Genomic DNA, 20,664 nt, shown 5'->3' on the forward strand with positions numbered 1-20,664 from the left:
TATTTCTTCATGTCTCGCGGTTCTAGAGTTAGAGCTTCATGCTCTCATCTTATGAGCAAAATCTTTCCACTTTCCTACATTCAGCACTTATCTAATTGCCCAAGACTGAAAACATTTGGCATTTTGGCTCAGCGACTCAATGAGTTCATTTTGAGAGTATGCTTTGCTGTTATTGTGAAACTTAATATGGAATCACTGCCTTAGCTTTTGTTGTAAACATTGCCATATAACCATCATACGACTTTTACTGCTCACTCCAAGGGGGAAAAATATGTTTTAACCTTGTCATTTTGTTTGGTAAATTAAAACTGACACTGTTTATGGCGATCCCATAAATCTCTTCCATGGTACAAGTGGAAATTCACAGATACATGGGAGGGTTTTAAAATACATTTTGTACCACTTTCGTACATGTGTTACTAGTTTACATTCAATCACTCTCATTTGCAGTTCTCAAAAATTTGGAGAAAGTTTGGAGGGAGTGTTGTCAAAGGCTTTCATGGCCAAAATCACTGGGTTGCTGTGCATTTTCCAGGCTGTATGGCCATGTTCCAGAAGCATTCTCTCCTGACATTTGGCCCACATCTATGGCAGGTATCCTCAGAGGTTGTGAGGTATATGGAGGGAGTTTTTGGGCTAACAGCTCAGGATCCACTGGCGAATATGCTGCTTCACCATATAGTTGTAGGCTTCCAGGAATATATTTTTCACAAAGTAATTGTATTAAGCTCTGATTCACTTTTGTATGCACATTGTCCTTCATGCAGTTTGTTAAAGTGTTGGCCTTCCAAATGTTGATAAGAGTGCAATTCCTATCAATGCTAGCCAGTTTAGCCAATCATGATGGATCATAGAAACTGCATCCAACAATATCTGGAAGGGCACACAGTCCCTATCCCTTCCTGATATGTCTCTATTGTAAGGATGGCAGTACTATTAGTGTCTTGCCTTCCAGCCATGCCCCAGAATTGTAGTTTGTAAGGCAATGAGAATTTTTTTTTTCTGGGGCATCCATGGGGCAAGAATGGGCTCCCCAAATCTCATCCCAATATCCAAAACAAAATGGAAGAACAGAGCAAGGTCCTTTTTACACTGCCATATACAATCCAGATTAATCTGCTGGATCATATGGAAGTGTAGACTCATATAATCCAGATCAAAGCAAACAAGCTGAACCATATTAGGCCAACAATCTCCCAGCTGTTCTTGACATGGCCAGAAAGAAAAGTTCTGCTAACTTCCAGAAAGGTTGTATTTTTCCACCAGTCAAAATGAAGCATAAAATATCACCACTCAATTGGTATATGGCTTTCTGGTAAACAGAAAGGGGTCTGCTTCTCATTTTCACTATTGGAAAACAAACCTGACAGCATTAAATCCTCTTTGTAGCTGAAGCACCATCAGGAGTTTGTCAATTGGTCTGAAATTGTGAGTTCTGGACCTGGAGCCATTTTTGGTTAACTTGAGGATGCAGTAAACACACAGTAATGTCCCAAACTTCACTTTCAAAGAACTCTTGCATAATTGTCTCCTAATTCTTACTTTTTAACAGTTACAACAGTCCTTTTGCATACATACACAGTCATTTGATGATTTCCCTTAGTAGGCCAAGGTTATCTTAGGAGCCATCTGGACTCTTTTTCCCCCAGAAAATGCTAATTGCTGTTTCCTAATTCATTTTAGCTGCCCTGCTCCATGAATAGCTAAATGAAATGTCTCTGGAAAAAGTAATACATATGCTTCCATTTGTCCACTCTGGAAAATACAAGTTAATTTCCTTTCCTTAGATACATAAGAAAATACTATACTTTCCAGAATCCCCAGCAGCATTCTGGGAAGTGTAATGCAAAAAAAGTAGCTTTCCAAGCTCTGGTCAAAAATCAAATATTGGAGAAAAAGGCGTACTTCTTTCTTTCCCGACTGCTTGCTCAGCTTAAGGCAACCAACCAACCTTCAGACTTGAAAATGTATGCAGTTTTAATGCAGGTTTAATATACTACATAAATTTTCCAATGCTCTTTTTAAAAAACCAGCTATTTTATATTTTATGAAATGAGTTCCAGATGTTCAATAACTTGTAATTTATATTTCACAAAATTGCTGGCAAGCCACCCCAATAATTATTTTAAAAGTAAAAATGTACATAGTAACTCTCATAGATGATACATTGTGGGTTTGGTCTGAGCTCAGTGTGGGCAGATGACAAGCCCTTTATCCTTGATAAACAGTATATAAAATCTCCACATTTGGGCAGACACAAGGGCTTCAGTCTCACCCAGAAGTTAGATACATTTGAGCCACTGGGACAAGCTGGGTTAAAAATGCCGATTTCTCCTTTGGACCAGAGCCAGTAAGTGTTTCTTGGTGCAGGAGGGAAGAAGACAGATTTATCCTCTAGCTTTCTTTTCTTTTCTTTTTGTGTACAATGAGTGTACTCATTGTACCTTGAATAGTAGTCATTTTTGGATGGATGAAGCTTACACAGAAGAACTGTTTACCGGGGTCCTGATCTAGGCTTCCAGCCCATATTGTATGAATTACCATATCAGTTAATTATGCAGCATCCAAGGTTGTAGGATACAACTTCCATCTGCCCAGGTCTGCCCAGGCCCCAAAATCCATGATGGGTCACAGGTCTACCAGACATGTCTAAACGACACTTCAAGTAAGCCTGGATATATCCAGAGTAAACTGAGATTTCTCAGTTTAAAAAGGTAAAGGTTTCCCTTGATGTTAAGTCCAGTCATGCCTGACTCTGGGGGCTGGTGCTCATCTCCATTTCTAAGCCGAAGAGCCGGCGTTGTCCGTAGACACCTTCAAGGTCATGTGGCCGGCATGACTGCATGGAGCGCCCTTACCTTCCCGCCAAAGCGGTACCTATTGATCTACTCACATTGGCATGTTTTCGAACTGCTAGGTTGGCAGAAGCTGGACCTAACAGCGGCCGCTCACGCCACTCCCAGGATTTGAACCTGGGACCTTTCGCTCTGCAAGTTCAGCAGCTCAGTGCTTTAACACACTTTGCCACCGGGGCTCCTTATTTCTCAGTTTGCTCCAAATTAATAAAATACCTGGAAAGAGCTGGACCTTACTGAAAGGTCCAGATCTTTCCAGGTGTGGGCCTCTGTGTAGTGACTCCCGGGACTGTGTTCCGTGATCCTGGGGATCAGTCCCCACTGTCATCCTGGTTCTTTGGGATCTAAGAGCCTGAAGGAGTGGGATAGCACGCCCATCCTCCCCTCCCAGCCCCCTGTTCCCCCCAAAATTAACCTAAGGGGCTTGACCATGTATCCAGGCCCCTCAGATAAGTTTTTTGGAGAAATTGGGAGCTGTTGGCTGGTTGTTGACGCGGGAAGGCATGTGGTGATCATATAGCAAAAGTTCAGGGTTTTGGGCTGGTATGGGGCCCTAATCCCAGTAGGAACTGGGATTAAATATCTGGTGGGACACATTTCTCACTCTTGATATAAAATAAATTCCCTCACCACCATGGAGCTCTTAACTTTTAGGACCTTTCTGTAATTTCCTTGCATTCCTCCATGCTGAAAGCTGACAACATCATCTTCCAACACAATCCATTAATGAGATCTGATTAATGCGATCTAGTCACTAGTTAACAAAAGGTTAAAAAGGTAAAGGTTTCCCCTGACATTAAGTCCAGTCATGTCTGACTCTGGGGTTGGTGCTCATCTCCATTTCTAAGCCAAAGAGCCAGTGTTGTCCGTAGACACCTCCAAGGTCATGTGGCCGGCATGACTGCATGGAGTGCCGTTACCTTCCCGCCGGAGCGGTACCTATTGGTCTACTCACATTGGCATGTTTTCGAACTGCTAGGTTGGCAGAAACTGGAGCTAACAGCGGGCGCTCATTCCGCTCCCGGGATTTGAACCTGCGACCTTTTGGTCTGCGAGTTCAGCAGCTCAGTGCTTTAACACACTTCGCCACCGGGGTTAACAAAAGTTTCACCAGCTACAAATACAACTGATAATGCAGTTTAGATGTCATATTAGCTGGGTGTCAAAATGACACCTAAGCTAATGTGATTTAACATGAGATAAACTTCTTACTGCAGGTTTATCCCAGGTTAAAAAAATCACCCCTCCCTGCCAATGTGGCAGGGTTACACACACAACTGCAAAATCCAATATGAACTGGAATTTTTAAAAGGAACCTGAGACTCCTTGAGCAAGTAACCAAAGATAAAGCATAAGCTTTAGCTACAGCATGTGAAGAGATCTGTCCAATCATTGTTATTATTTCATTGTTTTATTCCAGCCAAAAGTCTAGAGACAGACTTCTCACTCTGCAGTGTTGAATTCTCATTATTAATGTTAGTTTTATTTATTCTATGCCAGGACTGGAACAAAATTTAAATTTGCAGACTATTTTTAATGCTAAAAAAATTTAACATACAACGCAGAGGGCATTATGCCATAGCAAGCTGACACACAGATCTACTTCTTAACCCAGCAGGGTTTTGTTTTTTGTTTTTTTGTTTTTTGAACTGGCAGATCACACCAGATACAAGGTTCTTTTGGGAAAAAAGGTTTAATACTTTCATTCTGCCAAATCCCACAAAGATTTGGAGTGCAGCATTTGGTCTTGAACAGACTTAATAATATCCAGAAAGTTAGAAAAGTGGCTGAAAGTCATTATAAACAGATGTCTGTACAACACTGGATTCTGTTTGGTCAAGAGCGCCATCTACTGAACCTAAAGTGAATTACAGTACATCTAGATTATCAAGTAATAAAGCAAAGCTTGTTTTATGTTTCTTTTCACAGACAGTAACTTTATGTCTATTTCCACTCATTTTTAATGGAATATCTTATATTGATGAAATTACTTTTTCTACCCTTGAAGGCCTTCTTTTCTTAAATAGTTGTCCCTGTTCTAGAAGCTGGAATGTGACAGGAACTGAGATTCAACTGAACATTAGGAATAACTTCCTCACTGTGAGAGCTGTTCAGCAGTGGAACTCTCTGCCCCAGAGTGTGGTGGAGGCTCCTTCTTTGGAGGCTTTTAAGCAGAGGCTGGATGTCCACATATCAGGGGTGCTTTGAATGCAATTTCTTGCTTCTTGGCAGAGTGTTGGACTGGATGGCCCACGAGGTCTGTTCCAACTTTATGACTCAATGATTCTAAGTCACAGATAGGCAGACTTGTCCCTCCCCTATGTGTATGCCCTCAAGTTGAAACTGCATTATATAATCAGTGTACACTCATATGATGCAGTTTAACTGCATCAAACTGTATTATATGAATCTGACCCATGCAATACCATTTCAGATTGCATTATATGGCAGAGTAGATGGGACCTTAGACAATGAATTTTGTTTTGGTAGTCAAACTGAAGATCCTCAGGAGAAAGCAAAAGGTGAGATAGATTTTTTTCCCCAAGAACAAAAAAGTAGCATTGACGTGGATAGATTATTAGGGTACGCAGAAGGTATTATAATATGATACACTGTGCTTCCTGCCCCAGTTGTGTTTCTGTACAAAGCATTTCCATGCATTTTTTTAATTACACGTGGAGCTGTGATCCACAAACAACCATATTTATTGGGTTGTGGTATGTCTTTTGGGCTGTGTGGCCATGTTCCAGAAGTGTTCTCTCCTGACGTATTGCCCACATCTATGGCAGGCATCCTCAGAGGTTATGAGGTATGGAAAAACTAAGCAAGGAATGTTTTTCCATACCTCACAACCTCTGAGGATGCCTGCCATAGATGTGGGCGAAACGTCAGGAGAGACTACTTCTGGAACATGGCCACACAGCCCAAAAGACATACCACAACCCTGTGATCCCGGCCATGAAAGCCTTCGACAACACAACCAGGTAATGTCCGCAGGTTTCCTAGGACTTAGCCTTTCTGATGAAGCTTTTGTGCATCGCTCCTCGTTGCTCCCCATCACCACCACCTTTTTCCCTCCTTCTCTCTTCCCTCCATTTTATATATGAAGTTATGGGAGAATAACCCCCTGGTGATGCAGTGGATAAAACAATGAGCTGCTGAACTTGCTGACTGAAAGGTCAATGGTTTGAATCCAGGAAGCATGGTGATCTCCCACTGTTAGCCCCAGCTTCTGCCAACCTAGCAGTTTGAAAACATGGAAATGTGAGTAGATCAGTAGGTCCTGCTTCAGTGGGAAGGTAAGGTCACTCAATGCAGTCATGCCAGCCACATGACCTAGGAGGCGTCTACGGATAACGCTGGCTCTTTAGCTTAGAAATGGAGATGAGCACCAACCCCCAGAGTCGAACACGACTAGACTTAATGTCATGGAAAACCTTCACCTTACCTTATGTGAGAATAACAGTTCAGTTCAGTTGATGGTTTGGCTGGATTTACACCAAGGAGGGACCTACTCATCCTGAGCGCAGCATGCTAGCTCTGCCAGATGACAATGAGCCTTTACTCACAGACTATGCTGGGAACTTTGCCATGAATCTCCGAGGGAGGAAGGTGTGGTGCTGTTGTTTCCTGCAAAGAATGTAATAAAACAGAGGGTTTTGTTTTTCATTTTAAAGCCCATAAAACGATTTGCAAGGGAATGGAGCTCAAAACATGGACCTATTTTTAACACGGCTAATATATAAAACAAGCAGAAACATCTGTTTCACGTAGTACTTAAAAATACATCAGACTTAAAGCAGAGGTTTTTCTGTAGTGGCCTTTTTCAGTCTGTTTTTATGTTCCCTTTTGTCTTCCTTTGTTTCAATCATTGCCCTATGTTCTGTACATTCAAGTTTAATTTTTTTTCCCTTTCATTTTTGACTTTCTATCTATGATGCTTTCTTTTCTGAGAAAATAAGAAAATCAATGTGTGTGCATTAATCTATAGTCAATCCTTTCTAATATGAAAATGACAGCTACTGAAGAGAAAAATTATACAATGATTACATTCAAAGGGCCTGTTGATGCCTTGTCCTAGTTATCAACCGGTGGGTCTCCAAATGTTTTGTCCTTCAGCTCTCAGAAATACTAACAGCTGGTAAACTAGATGGGATTTCTGGGAGTTGTAAGCCAAAACACCTGGAGACCCACAGATTGAAAACCACTGTCCTAATAGATGCACTTTTGTATGGTGGTAACAAGTAAAGCTAGATAAAATCTGCAAGTGGTAAGCTATTTGTCCAGTGCCTTCTCACTTTCACTGCCATAATGCATAGGATTTTATAGCAGAAAGTAATTGTTGAGCCCAAACCCCCATCACCAGATATGTATGTCTAGAAAAACAGGAGTTTTACAAAGGCTTTGACTTTAACTGTATGCTATGGAATCCCAAGATTTGTAGTTTTACAAGGTCTTTAGCTTTCACTGCCAAAGAATGATGGTACATCACTTCAACTGCCATGACTCTATGCTATGGAATCCCAGGATTTATAGTTTTACAAGGTCTTTAGCTTTCACTGCCAAAGAATGATGGTACCATACCAAACTGATTGAGCTAAGGTTTTTACACTTTTACATGGAAAGGGAACTGATACGACATTACCTCTGTTGGGTTTTTTGATAATTATTTAATGCAACTGTTTATTTTAACTTATTATTCAATGCTTAGTGTTGTCTTTTGTTTACATTTTTATGGTTTTTTGTTTATATAAGCATTGAATGTTTGTCTGTTGCTATGCTGGAAGCTGGCCTGAATCCCCATGGTAAGATAGGGCGGGGTACAAATGAAGTTTTATTGCTATTATTATTATTATTATTATTATTATTATTATTATTATTATTAAAAAGTTATTGTTGATACCATATTGTTTTTGTTTTCCCTACTTTTCCACTTACAGAGCTAGTTTACTATTTTTCTTTGAAATACAATAAATATTTTAAAACATTTAACCTACTGATGCATCAATTAATGTAATTTTATTGGAATGTATTTTTATTTTGAAATTTACCAGTAGCTGCTGCATTTCCCACCCTCAGCTTATACTAGAGTCAGTAAGTTTTCCCAGTTTTTGTGGTAAAATTAGGTGCCTCAGCTTATATTCGGGTCGGCTTATACTCGAGTATATACGGTATATTTCTACTTAGTTGTTTGTCACCACACTTTCACATTCCTCTCAAGCAAGTTCTTCCTGAAATTGGTCGTCACCTTTGTTCCCTCATCAGTGAAATAATGAGACAACACAACTGTGTGAGCTAACTATGGGCAACTTTTATTATATGTTACCAATCAATCTTAGCCTGATCTGCCAACCAGGCTAAGATTGATTGGTAACAATCTTGGGCCCGGGCTGTGGCGCAGGCTGGAGAGCAAGCCAGCTGCAACCAGCTGCAATGAATCACTCTGACCAGGAGGTCATGAGTTCGAGGCCCGCTCGGAGCCTATGTTTGTCTTGTCTTTGTTCTATGTTAAAAGGCATTGAATGTTTGCCTATATGTGTAATGTGATCCTCCCTGAGTTCCCTTCGGGGTGAGAAGGGAGGAATATAAATGCTGTAAATAAAATAAATAAATAAACCAATTTAAGGGCATGAACATGAACTTGAACTTAAACTTGAATTTGGTGTGTAATGAAACGAAGCAGCGGCCCTCATAAACCAACTCATCCTCAAACAATGGCGAGACACCACAGTCCCCAGATGCAACCCAATGTTGTTCCTAAGGTGACCCTTCAGGGATGGAGAATTCAGTCCCTAGCTCTCTGCTCAAGACCATTCCTGTTCACTCTCACCTCAATTCGCTTAACAACAGATGAGACCCAGTTTTCCCATGAACATTTTAGAATTAAATGACATTTTCTGTTTGTATGTGAATAACTGGCTGGATTTCTTTCTGATCGTTTGTATGCCCATTTATATTTCTACCTAGTTGCTCGTCATCAACATTTTCACATTCCTCTCGTGCAAGTTCTTCCTAAAATTGGTCATCACCTTTACTGTGTAGAAACTGGTCAATATAAATGATCATCATTGAATCCCACTGTTCTTAAATTGTTGCTCTCGAGTGACTACCTCAGTTCTTGTCATAGATCTTGGAAACCAATCATTCATTTTAAACCCTGCCAGTGATAAAATCTGTATACTGTGCAAAAATATGTAAGTTAATTTTCATTCCAATTAAAACTTTCTCTTTATTTCTCCCCATCTGTTGTTTTCCCCATTTCTTTTCCAGTTGTCCTAGGAGACTGTACCCACCTTGGCCAAGTGTATGCTGACAGAGATGTGTGGAAACCGGAACCGTGCCAAATCTGTGTCTGCGACCAGGGATCTGTTCTTTGTGATGATATCATCTGTGACGAACAAGAATTAGACTGCCCCAATCCGGAGATTCCTTTTGGAGAATGTTGCCCAGTTTGTCCTCAGCTGACATCTCCGCCAGTAAGTTTAAATATACTCTCTCTTGGGGCAGCCAGAATATGCATTAAGCCTCACCAGTTGTATTTTGACTGGTTGCTCACAAACTTGAATACAATTATTTAAGGCTTCTATTAATTGTTGCTGATAATCAGCATGGGAAAGGTGTTGTATGAGAAAAGAGATTTGTAGTACAGTAGAGTCTCGCTTATCCAACGTAAACGGGCCGGCAGGACATTGGATAAGCGAATATGTTGGATAATAAGGAGAGATTAAGGAAAAGCCTATTAAACATTAAATTAGATTATGATTTTACAAATTAAGCACCAAAACATCATGTTATACAACAAATTTGACAGAAAAAGTAGTTCAATACACAGTAATGCTATGTAGTAATTACTGTATTTACGAATTTAGCACCAAAATATCATGATATATTGAAAACATTGGCTACAAAAATGTGTTGGATAATCCAGAATGTTGGATAAGCGAGCGTTGGATAAGTGAGACTCTACTGTACTAATTTTTTAAAAGAGACTGAGTGGAAGGTGATTTTCTGAATGTAGACTTATCCTTCTATTGTGGACCAAAGCTAAACCCCACTCAGTTTCTCAATGTATATTATACCTTATCTATCTACTCTCTTCTTTCTCTTCCCTTTCTTCATCCCTTCTCCGAGAAGCCCCTTCTATCAGTAGTTCTCAATCCTAGGGAAAGCACAGTTTATTCTGTCCAGAAGAACATTTACCAAAGAGTTTTTGAAATTAAATCAAGTGCTTTCTGAAACCTACTTCCCATCCTCACAAACATCCCAGGAGATTAATTTCCTCCCTTTTCAGATTTCACAGGGAACTTTTGTACTTCCTGGGTTGATAAAAGCTTAATATTCAAAGTCCTAGAATGTGCGACAAATCGTTATTTTTTTCAGGTCTTTCCAGCCAATGTAAGCAGGAATATCTCATAGCCATCTCCCAATAATATTTGTTCTTGTTAGAAATTGAGATGCTGCAAAACTATTGAATATTCTGAAATTAGTTTGGGCTTGTTATTCACTTGAATACAAATGGAGCCTGGCAAGGATCCTGAATATCTGTTGAAGCCAAAACCATTGAGTCCAAAGAACACTAAACACTGTCCCCAGAGGACATCCATTTTGTCCGCAACTGACATTGCCAAGTGTGATTTTCAGCTGGAACTTTCCCATTATGTATGGATGCTTGGAATGAACTTCATGTTACGTTCTGCTAGCTAAAACACATTCAAAGATTGATTTGGCTCAAGATTAACATTTCACAAAATGGAGTCCTCTCCATTTTATAAATGTCTTATAATGTCTTTAAAAATTATGAAATGAAATGTGTCTTCTCTGGTTCAGCAACCCCTTAATTCTAGGCTAGTAATATTTTGAAAATTCCGTGGTTAAAGCTGAAGTCCAACTGGCAGTTCTCTGCTTTCTGATGTAGGTTTTGGTGAGTCATGCTGAGTCCTTGGGAGTTACCTGCCATCATCATTTGAAGACAGCTCTGATGGCAAATGAAAGCAAAAGTTCTGTCAATTTGGCTTGCTTGTTCTATGAACACTAGGGATGAAATTCAGTTACATTTGGTCCATATGGGGGGAAAGCTCTTGAGTCATGCAAACGACGACTATAGTGAACATGCTTGGGGAAAGGTAGTGGTGGTATTGGAGAAAGCTGCTTGACCCCTAAGTATCTAGTGGAAGATTTGGATTAGCTCATCCTGAATATAAATTTGGACATGCCTAGGCTTTAACTGGAGAATTATAACTGTAACTTATTTTTAATCAAATGGTAAGATTCCCTATGTATATTGATTGAGGGAAGCAACTTCCCCAGAAGGTTGTTGTATGTTGTCCAGGCTGTATGGCCATGTTCCAGAAGTATTCTATCCTGACGTTTCGCCCACATCTATGGCAGGCATCCTCAGAGGTTGTGAGGTATATATAAACGTCAGGAGAGAATACTTCTGGAACATGGCCATACAGCCCGGAAAACATACAACAACCCTGTGATCCCGGTCATGAAAGCCTTCGACAACACACTGAACTTCTCCAGACATTGTGATTTTTGTCCTCCAGACCTTGATGGGATGTACCGCCTTTAAACCTCACTAATCACCCACAGCCTGGGGTAAAAAAAGTACCAAAAGTGCTCTCATTTTTTAGCTTATAGAAAGACTGGAAGAGCATGTTATCCACCCCGTAGGTAGCCATTTCTTAAATGTGTAGAAATGCTGATTTTAGTGCATGTGATGAAGTCCTAAGTGTCATTTGCAAACAAATTGAAACTTTGCAGCTAAAATAGAAATTTGATTTAATTAAGTCTATATAAAGTATATAATGAGTCATAGAATTCAATTTATTTTGTGTTATGGACCTACTCTTCATGATTCACACCCCCACCCCTCAATTTTTTTCCCCTGGCTATGGGCTCGCATGTCAGGGATCCAGTATATGTGGCTTATGTTCTGTAGTTTGCCCATTTGTTGCATACAACAATGACAGTGCTTGCCACTGCAAACCTAAATCTCAATTTGGGTGTTAGGTCTACTTACCAGGACACATTTAAGCAGTTCCATCATTTAAAATAAGACGCAGACATTATTTTTCTGATTTTCCATGTGGGTGAACCTGCTGGCTGTGCTTCATTCCTTGCATCTCCATCCACATGATAACATCTGCACTGCATAGACCTTACTTTACACATAATGTAAATCACTCCCATCATTTTGAACCTTGATGTTCCAGGTTTACACAAACAGAACAATTTCCCTGATATAGTGAAGAGGACATGGAGGAAAGCCAACATCCCCCCCCCCCCCCCGCCAGTTGAAGAGGACATTAGCTATGACCAACTTTCACTGACTCATCAGGTTTCAGTCATTTAGAAAATATGCTGCAGCTCATTGTATCACTAAACCGAAAGCAACGTTTTGCAGCAATCCATAAATATCTTATCACTTCGTTTACGATAGGCTTACCAAATAAAACTTAGAGATAATTAAATCTGCCAATATAATAATATCTATATTAATGATACTCCTTTTCAGTAAACTATCATAAAATACATTTCCTTCTAAAAATAGTTATCTTTTATCTCACCATGAAGCAATTTTAATACCAAAGTGCATTTATATTGACAATTTAATTACTTCATTTTAGAAGTCCATTTCCATTAAGAGCAAGGAAAGACACCCTCCCTCTTTTTCTACTAGCATCTTTGACTTTTGCCCATGACATTAGAATGAATTGAGGGATACTGTATATGTTTCCAAACAGATGATATGTACATTCCTGGAGTATCAGAAATACAAATACTGAGAGGAATTTAAAAATCAAAATAAACTATCCATAAATAACACCAGATGATTGTGCATCATCTTTAATCAAGAAGAGTTTTAGTGCTGCAGATCTAGGATTCTCCTACCCATTTGGAGAACTAACTTATTGTATTTAAAAACTATGCAATTTCATCTAATGAATCAGGAGTTGACAGAGGTAAGTCTTCTAATAGAACTCTTGTAGACAAGACCAGCCCCTTCCCAAATTAGATTGCTGAAGAAGAACACTTGAGGAAAACCAGGAGTAGATTTTAGCATAAAAGGATTATAAGCTTGGTTCAGCTGCAGATCCCACTGAGAACACATCCAGAGGCATCTTGTTCCTTCTTGGTGTATGCCAGATTGTGTGTGTGTGCGTACTGACTTGTCTCTAATACTGAACCATTTCTGCTTCATATTCTTTATGTTTGTTCTATTTGTAATATATTTTCCTGGTCAATTTGACTTAATTTTTTGTATCTTTTCTTCTTCTAGCCTTCTGGCCCTTCTGTAAATGGTCCCCAAGGCCCCAGGGGAGATCCCGTAAGTTCAGTACATTTGTAAATGATTGTTCTTACATCTCTTTTTTTCCAAAACAAAATGCAAGAGAGCCCAAATAGCGATTAACAGAATGAGAGTCTGATACCATTTGCTTAGTATATTTTATTGCAGCTCAGTTCAGTTCATCTTTTGACTTTAATAATCTAGTTCTTCTGTCTGAGTGAAGGCAATAGTAGTACAACTTCAGCCATGTAGAAAAGATCAGAATAATAATATTCCATCATGCAGAGAATGCCCTGTTTATATAGCCCATCTTTGTCTTATCCTTGGTGCAGAGATGGGATGAGAAAATATTTTAGTTCAAAAATTAATGGGAATTTACCTGATTTTCCAGTTGCAAACCAATTCATAAACCAAAATTTATTTATCTATTTATTTATTTACAGTATTCCGCCCTTCTCACCCCGAAGGGGACTCAGGGCGGATCACATTACACATATAAGGCAAACATTCAATGCCTTTAACATAGAACAAAGACAAGACAAACATAGGCTCCAAGCTGGCCTCGAACCCATGACCTCTTGGTCAGAGTAATTTGTTGCAGCTGGCTGGCTGCTCACCAGCCTGCGCCACAGCCTCATGTTGTCTATCAAAATTCATGTTGTCTATCAAAATTTGCACTTTTCTGAATTTTGGAATAGAGTTCCACTATTGAAAAGGCATAAACATTTATATATTTAAGAAAAACTACATATATAAGTGTGTAGTGTTGCAAAATAAAATTAAGAAAGGATTTACAAAAATGTATAAACGTGGTAAAATTGCACACAAAGCTTCAAAAATACTACACGCACACAATTCTCATTCATGGTATGGGACAAACTGAACTTTAAATTAATTCAGCTTTCAAAGTTCAATAGGCACTTAACTGAAAATTGTAAAAAATACCAATATGCAAAAAAAAAAAAAAACCAGAAAACCCCCCACAAAATTGACAAATTCATCTATCCTTCCTTAAGATGCACTCAGCAGCAAGAGTTATCCTTTTTGTCCACTGGTTTGTGTTATTTGCGAATTTGTTCTGGTCATTCCCCCAACTCTTAGAAGCAGATTTAGCAGAAGAGAAAGCTGCCTAGATAGAGGCAATCTGTTTAATCAGCTATGCTAGTATTTAAGCAATGAACGAACACCATTGAATACATTACTTTAGGTCACTGAGGTGGACAGATCAGTTTGTTATTATTTAATGTCAGTTTTGCCTGTATTCATTGACAAGACTTGGGAAACTTCAAAGACACGCATGATAAATATTTTGTTTATTCCAGCTTTCTTATCAGAGATATCAGACTATTTTTAAAGTAATTTTTCACAAAACTAAAGAGGTTACATAGAAAATACGCTTTTTAATGCTTTGAAATCTAAAATATTAGTTTCATATACATTTTAAATTATTTTTATTTTTATTTGAGCAGATGAAAACAAAACCTATATACAACCAGGCCTGTAGCGAGGAGGTGGTTTTAGGGGTTCAACCCCCCCCCCCCCAAATTTTCAGGTTATAAAAAAAAACCTGGTTTACTCATGAATTTTAACTGGTTAACCAAATCCCCATGCTAAGTCTATGAGATGCAAAACATTAAGAGTCCCTCCAGGCACTATTTCAAGCAGATATTGACAGGTTTGTAGCGGGGAGAGATGTGTGCTAGGGGTTCAAACCCCCCCCCCCCCCAATTTTCAAAACCCCTCCCGAATTTTTTTTCTGGCTACGGCCCTGTATACAACCATACAAAAACAACATCTACAACAACAAAGTATTAAGTGTACTCTTTCTAAAGTACCAATACTACTATATCCTAAACTTAAAAAACAATAACTACAAACTATAAATAATCTGTTATCTAATCCAAAGGTTTTACATTATCTGTCTGGTGTTTCTATTATTTCAGTTTTCAACACCCATTTAATGAAAAGGAACAATTGGTACATCCTTTCTCACATAATAACACACTTCTATTTTTTTAAAAAAGTGATGGAGATTTGGCCATCACTGAGTTATCTTTGCTGAAGGAACACAATAAATGGGCTCCAATTTGTCTTAAAGGTAGAGATTTCTCCTTAATCATCCTAGGAAGTTTATTCATATCTGCAAGTTCACTTACTGTTTTACCTCTGTTGATTTTATTTTCCTGATTGTCATGTGTTGTTTATATGTTTTTATATTTTTTTTCCTGTTGTAAGCTGCTCCAAGTCCCCTTAGGGAAAAGGCGTGGGAAACAAATAAAGTTATTATTATTATTACTACTACTACTACTATTACTACTATTCATTTTTATAAGCCAGTAGTCTTGTGACGGATTTTTTAAGTCTTTCCATCTTTGAATATAGGTAATTCTTGTTGCAGTTATCAAGTATAGCAATAACCCTCCCTATTTTCTATCGAGTTAACATCCCAAGCAGATAAAGTTCAAGTTTCATTTGTGTGTATTTGTGCCCAGTATTTCTAGCCTTTTTACATGACCACCATCTATGATGAAAAGTGCCGACCCTTTTCCCACATTTCCAGCATTCAATAGAATTATTTTTATACATCTTCCCAATTCCTTTTTGTGTCCAGTACCATCTATATATCATTTTATTAAAAAAAATCTTTCAAGTAATTACTCAGTGTAAATTTCAAACTCTTTGTCCAGACCCTTTCTCATTGTTCCATTTGTATTTGTTTAACAACATTTTATGCCCACTGAAATTAAGTGTACATGCATTTTTAGGTAAGAAATATTCCTAATATGAGAAGAGTACCAAGTCACACTAAGGAATAACTTTTTGTAATTGTCATTTTAATCTAGAAAGGATGGACCCATTCAGTTTGCTCAAAGGTCTGGACTGAAAAAAGAGACAAGGGGATGATCTAGTGGGACTTGTGGAGAGTAGCTAAAATAATCATGGTTTTGTAATTAATAATAATAATAATAATAATAATAATAATAATAATAATACTTTATTTATACCCTACCACCATCTCCCCATGGGGTCTCGTAGTATGCATGCATTTTAAAGAAATTACCTGATGCTTTCAGTGAAACAGAGTAATTTTCCCCTTTTCCCTCCTAATGTTGAGGGTCCACCTGGCACTCCTGGAAGAAATGGTTCACCTGGTCAACCCGGCCAACCGGGAATTCCTGGCAATCCAGGGCCCCCAGGAGTCTGCCAAAATTGCCCCAGTTTGAATGGAGGTGTAAGTACAAATGCAATTCTTGCTTTCATTTTACTTGGAATGTATTGCATATGAAATTTCACCCAGCTTATGCATGCTGTCTAAATATAAAAGTCCATGTTTCCTTGTTGTTTCTTCTAATTGTACTCTGTCAAAGCTCAGCATACAGGATGAAGACTTGCATTACCAAGGAAGCAATGGGTCAATTCATGGAAGAAACAGAACAATTGTCAAGAACATGATGTATTTTTGCTAATGATCCCAATTTTCATCCAATCAACAGAAAATCAATACAGATTTACCATAGTATCTTGGGAGTGGAAGTTCTTTTCAGTGTTAACACAACTTCCCAATAACAGTTACATGGGAAAAGATGTCTTTTTGAATTTAGTGGAATTTCCATGTAAAAGGCTACACTGTCAGACATCAGCACTAGATGCACATACTTTGGAGATGCCAGAAATTCTCCAACAAGGCTTACATCCTAGGAAATGCACATATGATTGAATTGTAGGATGTTCATAATTATGAATGTTGTTTCTCAGGAGTCCTGTTTTTCATCCTTCATCTTCTTATGTCATCTTTCTTGAACTCCCACCTACCCTTTCTCCACATTCAAGAGCATTCAAGATGTGTCTAGCTGTTTCCTTATTCAGTACTTCATAGCCGTGCAATGAAGGCTGGATCTACACTGCCATATAATCCAGTTTGAGAATGCAGATTAACTGCTTTGAATTGAATTATATGAGTCTACACTGCCATATAATCCTGTTCAATGCAATTAATCTGCATTCAGAAACTGGATTATATAGTGGTGTAGATGGGGCCAAAGATACCATATGAAGCTACAACAGTGTTTGTTCATTTAAGGAGAACTTATAAATCATCATTAAATCTTGTAGGTATCCTTCACACCTCTAAACAGCAGGTTTAGGAAGGCCAAGCTCTATGGGAATGTAAAATTGCATTAGCCTTTTCCACTATAGGTTATTTTGAGGACAAGTTAGTCCTTCTTGCAACACTAGCAAAGTACATTTAAAATTTCATCAAACTGGCACGAGTGTTTCTGAGCACTAAAACAGAGGTTATATCTTTCACTGTAAAGTGCATACACATGGATAGTTTTGCTTTGCTTTCACAAATTCTGTAGCTGACATTTTATTACTATCTGCCACCCTTCACCCAATGCTAAAATAAACATGCTATCAGAGGACTGATCTATATCATGTGTAACATAACTGACCTCTATAATGTTCCAAAAATTGTGCACTAATGTCCTCATCAGATGGGCCACTCGAACCCATCACCCGTCGGCCCACGCCCCACATCGCCTGACTCACCATCACCCAATCCCATGAGGGAAGCATCGGCTACCCGGCTTCTCCTTGTTGATCTCAACTGAACAGGGGATGTCTCCTGTGTTGCTGCCTCGACTGCCGGTTTGCCTTCTCTTTTACCATGGAGCCCCGCTGGAAATAGTTGTGTATCATGGAATGGGTGCCAGTGAGATCCATGGCAAAAGGGAGGTGAACCTGTGCATGCCGCAAAATTTACCACTGTCTGATGAGGTTGTAAGAGAAATGAGCTTACTGCAAATCTCAGTAAGAGGAAATAAGACAATTCCATTAGTTCTTTTGGGCATCCAAGCTTTGGGCCACCTCAAAGATTTGGCAGTTTATGATTTGTTGGCAACTCTTATGTGAGTGCCTTGAAAAGTTATGTCTCCACCACTTATTTCTCTAACTACCTCTTTCCCAATATGAGGAGTACTACAAGGGCTATCCAGAAAGTAGGTTACGTTTTGGATTTTAAAAAGGACAAAGTTTAGGATAAACCATTTACCATATGCAGCTGAAAGACACATCCCAAAACTACAATCTCATGTAATCCCCATTGAAATTTAGCCACATTTCATATAGATAAAGGAGTTTGAAAAGTACTGCCCCAGTAAATTTGCTGCCTCTCTCCTCCGTTTCCAACAATGGGGGTGTGGCTGGCAGCACAGCGTTTTGGCTACGCTGCAGGAAGGGAGAAGGGGGAAGAGCTGAGGACACAAGCGGGGAATTTACTGGAGCAGTAGTTTTCAAACTCCTTTATCTATATGAAACGTGGCTAAATTTCAATGGGGATTACATGAGATTGTAGTTTTGGGATGTGTCTTTCAGCTGCATATGGTAAATGATTTCTCCTATACTTTGTCCTTTTTAAAATCCAAAACGTAACCTACTTTCTGGATAGCCCTCGTATTAAGCATAATATGCCAATAGTGAGAACAAAGACGAGGAGACAAATTTAGACTCCAAAGCAGAATTCCGGTCAACCTTGTCAAAGTATTCAACAACAAACATCTATCTATTCCAAGAGAAACAAACCATGCCTTGAAAACTCAGAACTCAAGTTGGGATACTGCTGCCTAAGCTGAAGCACTGGTGCTTAAACATGTCCATTGTGTCTGCTGTTCCAAGTGTACGTTTCGCTTACTCGTTCATTTGTAATGGCTACTTCACCTTTGTTTTCCGTTGCAGGGCTATTCTCCTCAGTATGAGGATGTCAAGGCTGGTGGTGGAGGAATGTACCCTGGCCCAATTGTAAGACAACAACACTGTCTCCCTTCCCTTTGTGTGTCATTTTAAATAATTGGATTTTTCCTCTCTTGTTCAGATTTTTGAACAAGTACCGAAGAAAATACTGTCCTGTTACTGCCTAGGAACGTAACAGAGTGAAAGCAGTATTTTTCCAGGAAATATAACTCTGGATTCTAATCGTCTCAAATGTTTGAGTGATTAGCCTAATCAGATATTTCCGGAATGTATCTGACTCCCTTTTATTTGTTCTTCCTTTCTTCTTTTCCCATCATTGCTCTTCTATTTTTATCCACCTGTTGACTTGCTACTGCTTTTGATGCTCTCTTGCTTCCTTCTTTTTCACCCTTCTCTTGTCATACTCTCATTTATTGTTCATTGCTTGCTCTATTCATTATTTTGTCCAGTTCTTTTTTTCTTTCCTTCCATCCAGTAACAACTTTTCAGGTCATTCATTTGTACCTCATTCTCTGTTTCCAGTATGCAAATATCAGCTGATAACAAAGCAATACATGCACTGTTTATAGTCCATACAAAGCCTTTTATTACATTTTTCTTATCTATAGCTGCTCAGGCTCCCCCAGCAATGATGTTGAAACCACTAATTGAGAGTGGTTCCCTTTCTGTGAGGGGAAGGAACTCCAGTCATGAATTATTCTCATGTAATAAAATTTACATTAATTTTCCTCAGTAAAGTCATGTCAAAGGATGTAATTTCCCCCTTTTCTACACAGCATATAATTTCCTTTTTACATGTAAATTATGGGGGGTAATGCTTTTTCCTATTTGTGAGCAATCTACAATTATCAATTATGGCAAATTTTATTTCTTTATATGGGCATATATATTTGAAAATGGTGGACTTTTAGTAGGTAAGGGTAAAGGTTTCCCCTGATGTTAAGTCCAGTCACGTCTGACTCTGGGGGTTGGTGCTCATCTCCATTTCTAAGCCGAAGAGCCGGCGTTGTCCGTAGACACCTCCAAGGTCATGTGGCCGGCATGACTGCATGCAGCGCCGTTACCTTCCCACCAAAGTGGTACCTATTGATCTACTCACATTGGCATGTTTTCGAACTGCTAGGTTGGCAGAAGCTGGAGCTAACAGTGGGCACTCAAGCCGCTCCCAGGATTTGAACCTGGAACCTTTCGGTTTGCAAGTTCAGCAGCTCAGTGCTTTAACGCACTTCCCCACCGGGGCTCCTAGACATTTAGTAAGCCAGTGCAAACCCAAGAAGTGATGCTGCCTGAGGCAAATCCCATGTGCCTCCCTCCACCATTATGTAGGCCTAGCACCTTTGAAAGTCTTGCTGCTTTCAAGCACCATTGCTTTCAAGCACCATCAATGATGCTGCCTGGATCAGTTTGCTTCATACTACTGCATGATATTGTTTATCCTCATTTGAATTAAGCTGATATTTGACATATTCTATTAGAAGAGCTGGTCATTTCACACTGGACAACTTAAAGTCCGCTCAGCACATGTGTTCTGAACCAGGACTCTTCTCTACAGCTTTCCTGCTTTATCCATTTGTCTTCATTAAATATCATATTCATTCATTTTCTGTTCCATGCAGGTTTTTCGCTTTTCAGTGTATTTGTTCATTGATCCATCCATCCATCCATCCATCCATCCTCTAATTTATTCATCCATTTCCAGCTGCTAATCTTTTTTCTCCCCTTGACAGTTGATATCATTGATGTTGTACCGCTTCTTCATCTGAA

The 20,664-nt window shown here is 39.1% G+C and overlaps 1 protein-coding gene across 1 annotated transcript in view; it reads left to right on the plus strand.

The window, feature by feature from the left end:
* The window catches only part of col3a1 (collagen type III alpha 1 chain), a 98,774-nt gene that overhangs the window by 26,792 nt on the left and 51,318 nt on the right, over window positions 1-20,664 (plus strand). The window contains exons 2-5 of the mRNA XM_008117578.3: window positions 9,126-9,331; window positions 13,141-13,188; window positions 16,265-16,381; window positions 18,886-18,948. Of these exons, the coding sequence (XP_008115785.1) occupies window positions 9,126-9,331; window positions 13,141-13,188; window positions 16,265-16,381; window positions 18,886-18,948 (434 nt within the window). The remainder of the gene's footprint in view (window positions 1-9,125; window positions 9,332-13,140; window positions 13,189-16,264; window positions 16,382-18,885; window positions 18,949-20,664) is intronic.

Source organism: Anolis carolinensis, chromosome 1, assembly GCF_035594765.1.
Source record: "Anolis carolinensis isolate JA03-04 chromosome 1, rAnoCar3.1.pri, whole genome shotgun sequence".
NCBI lineage: Eukaryota > Metazoa > Chordata > Lepidosauria > Squamata > Dactyloidae > Anolis > Anolis carolinensis.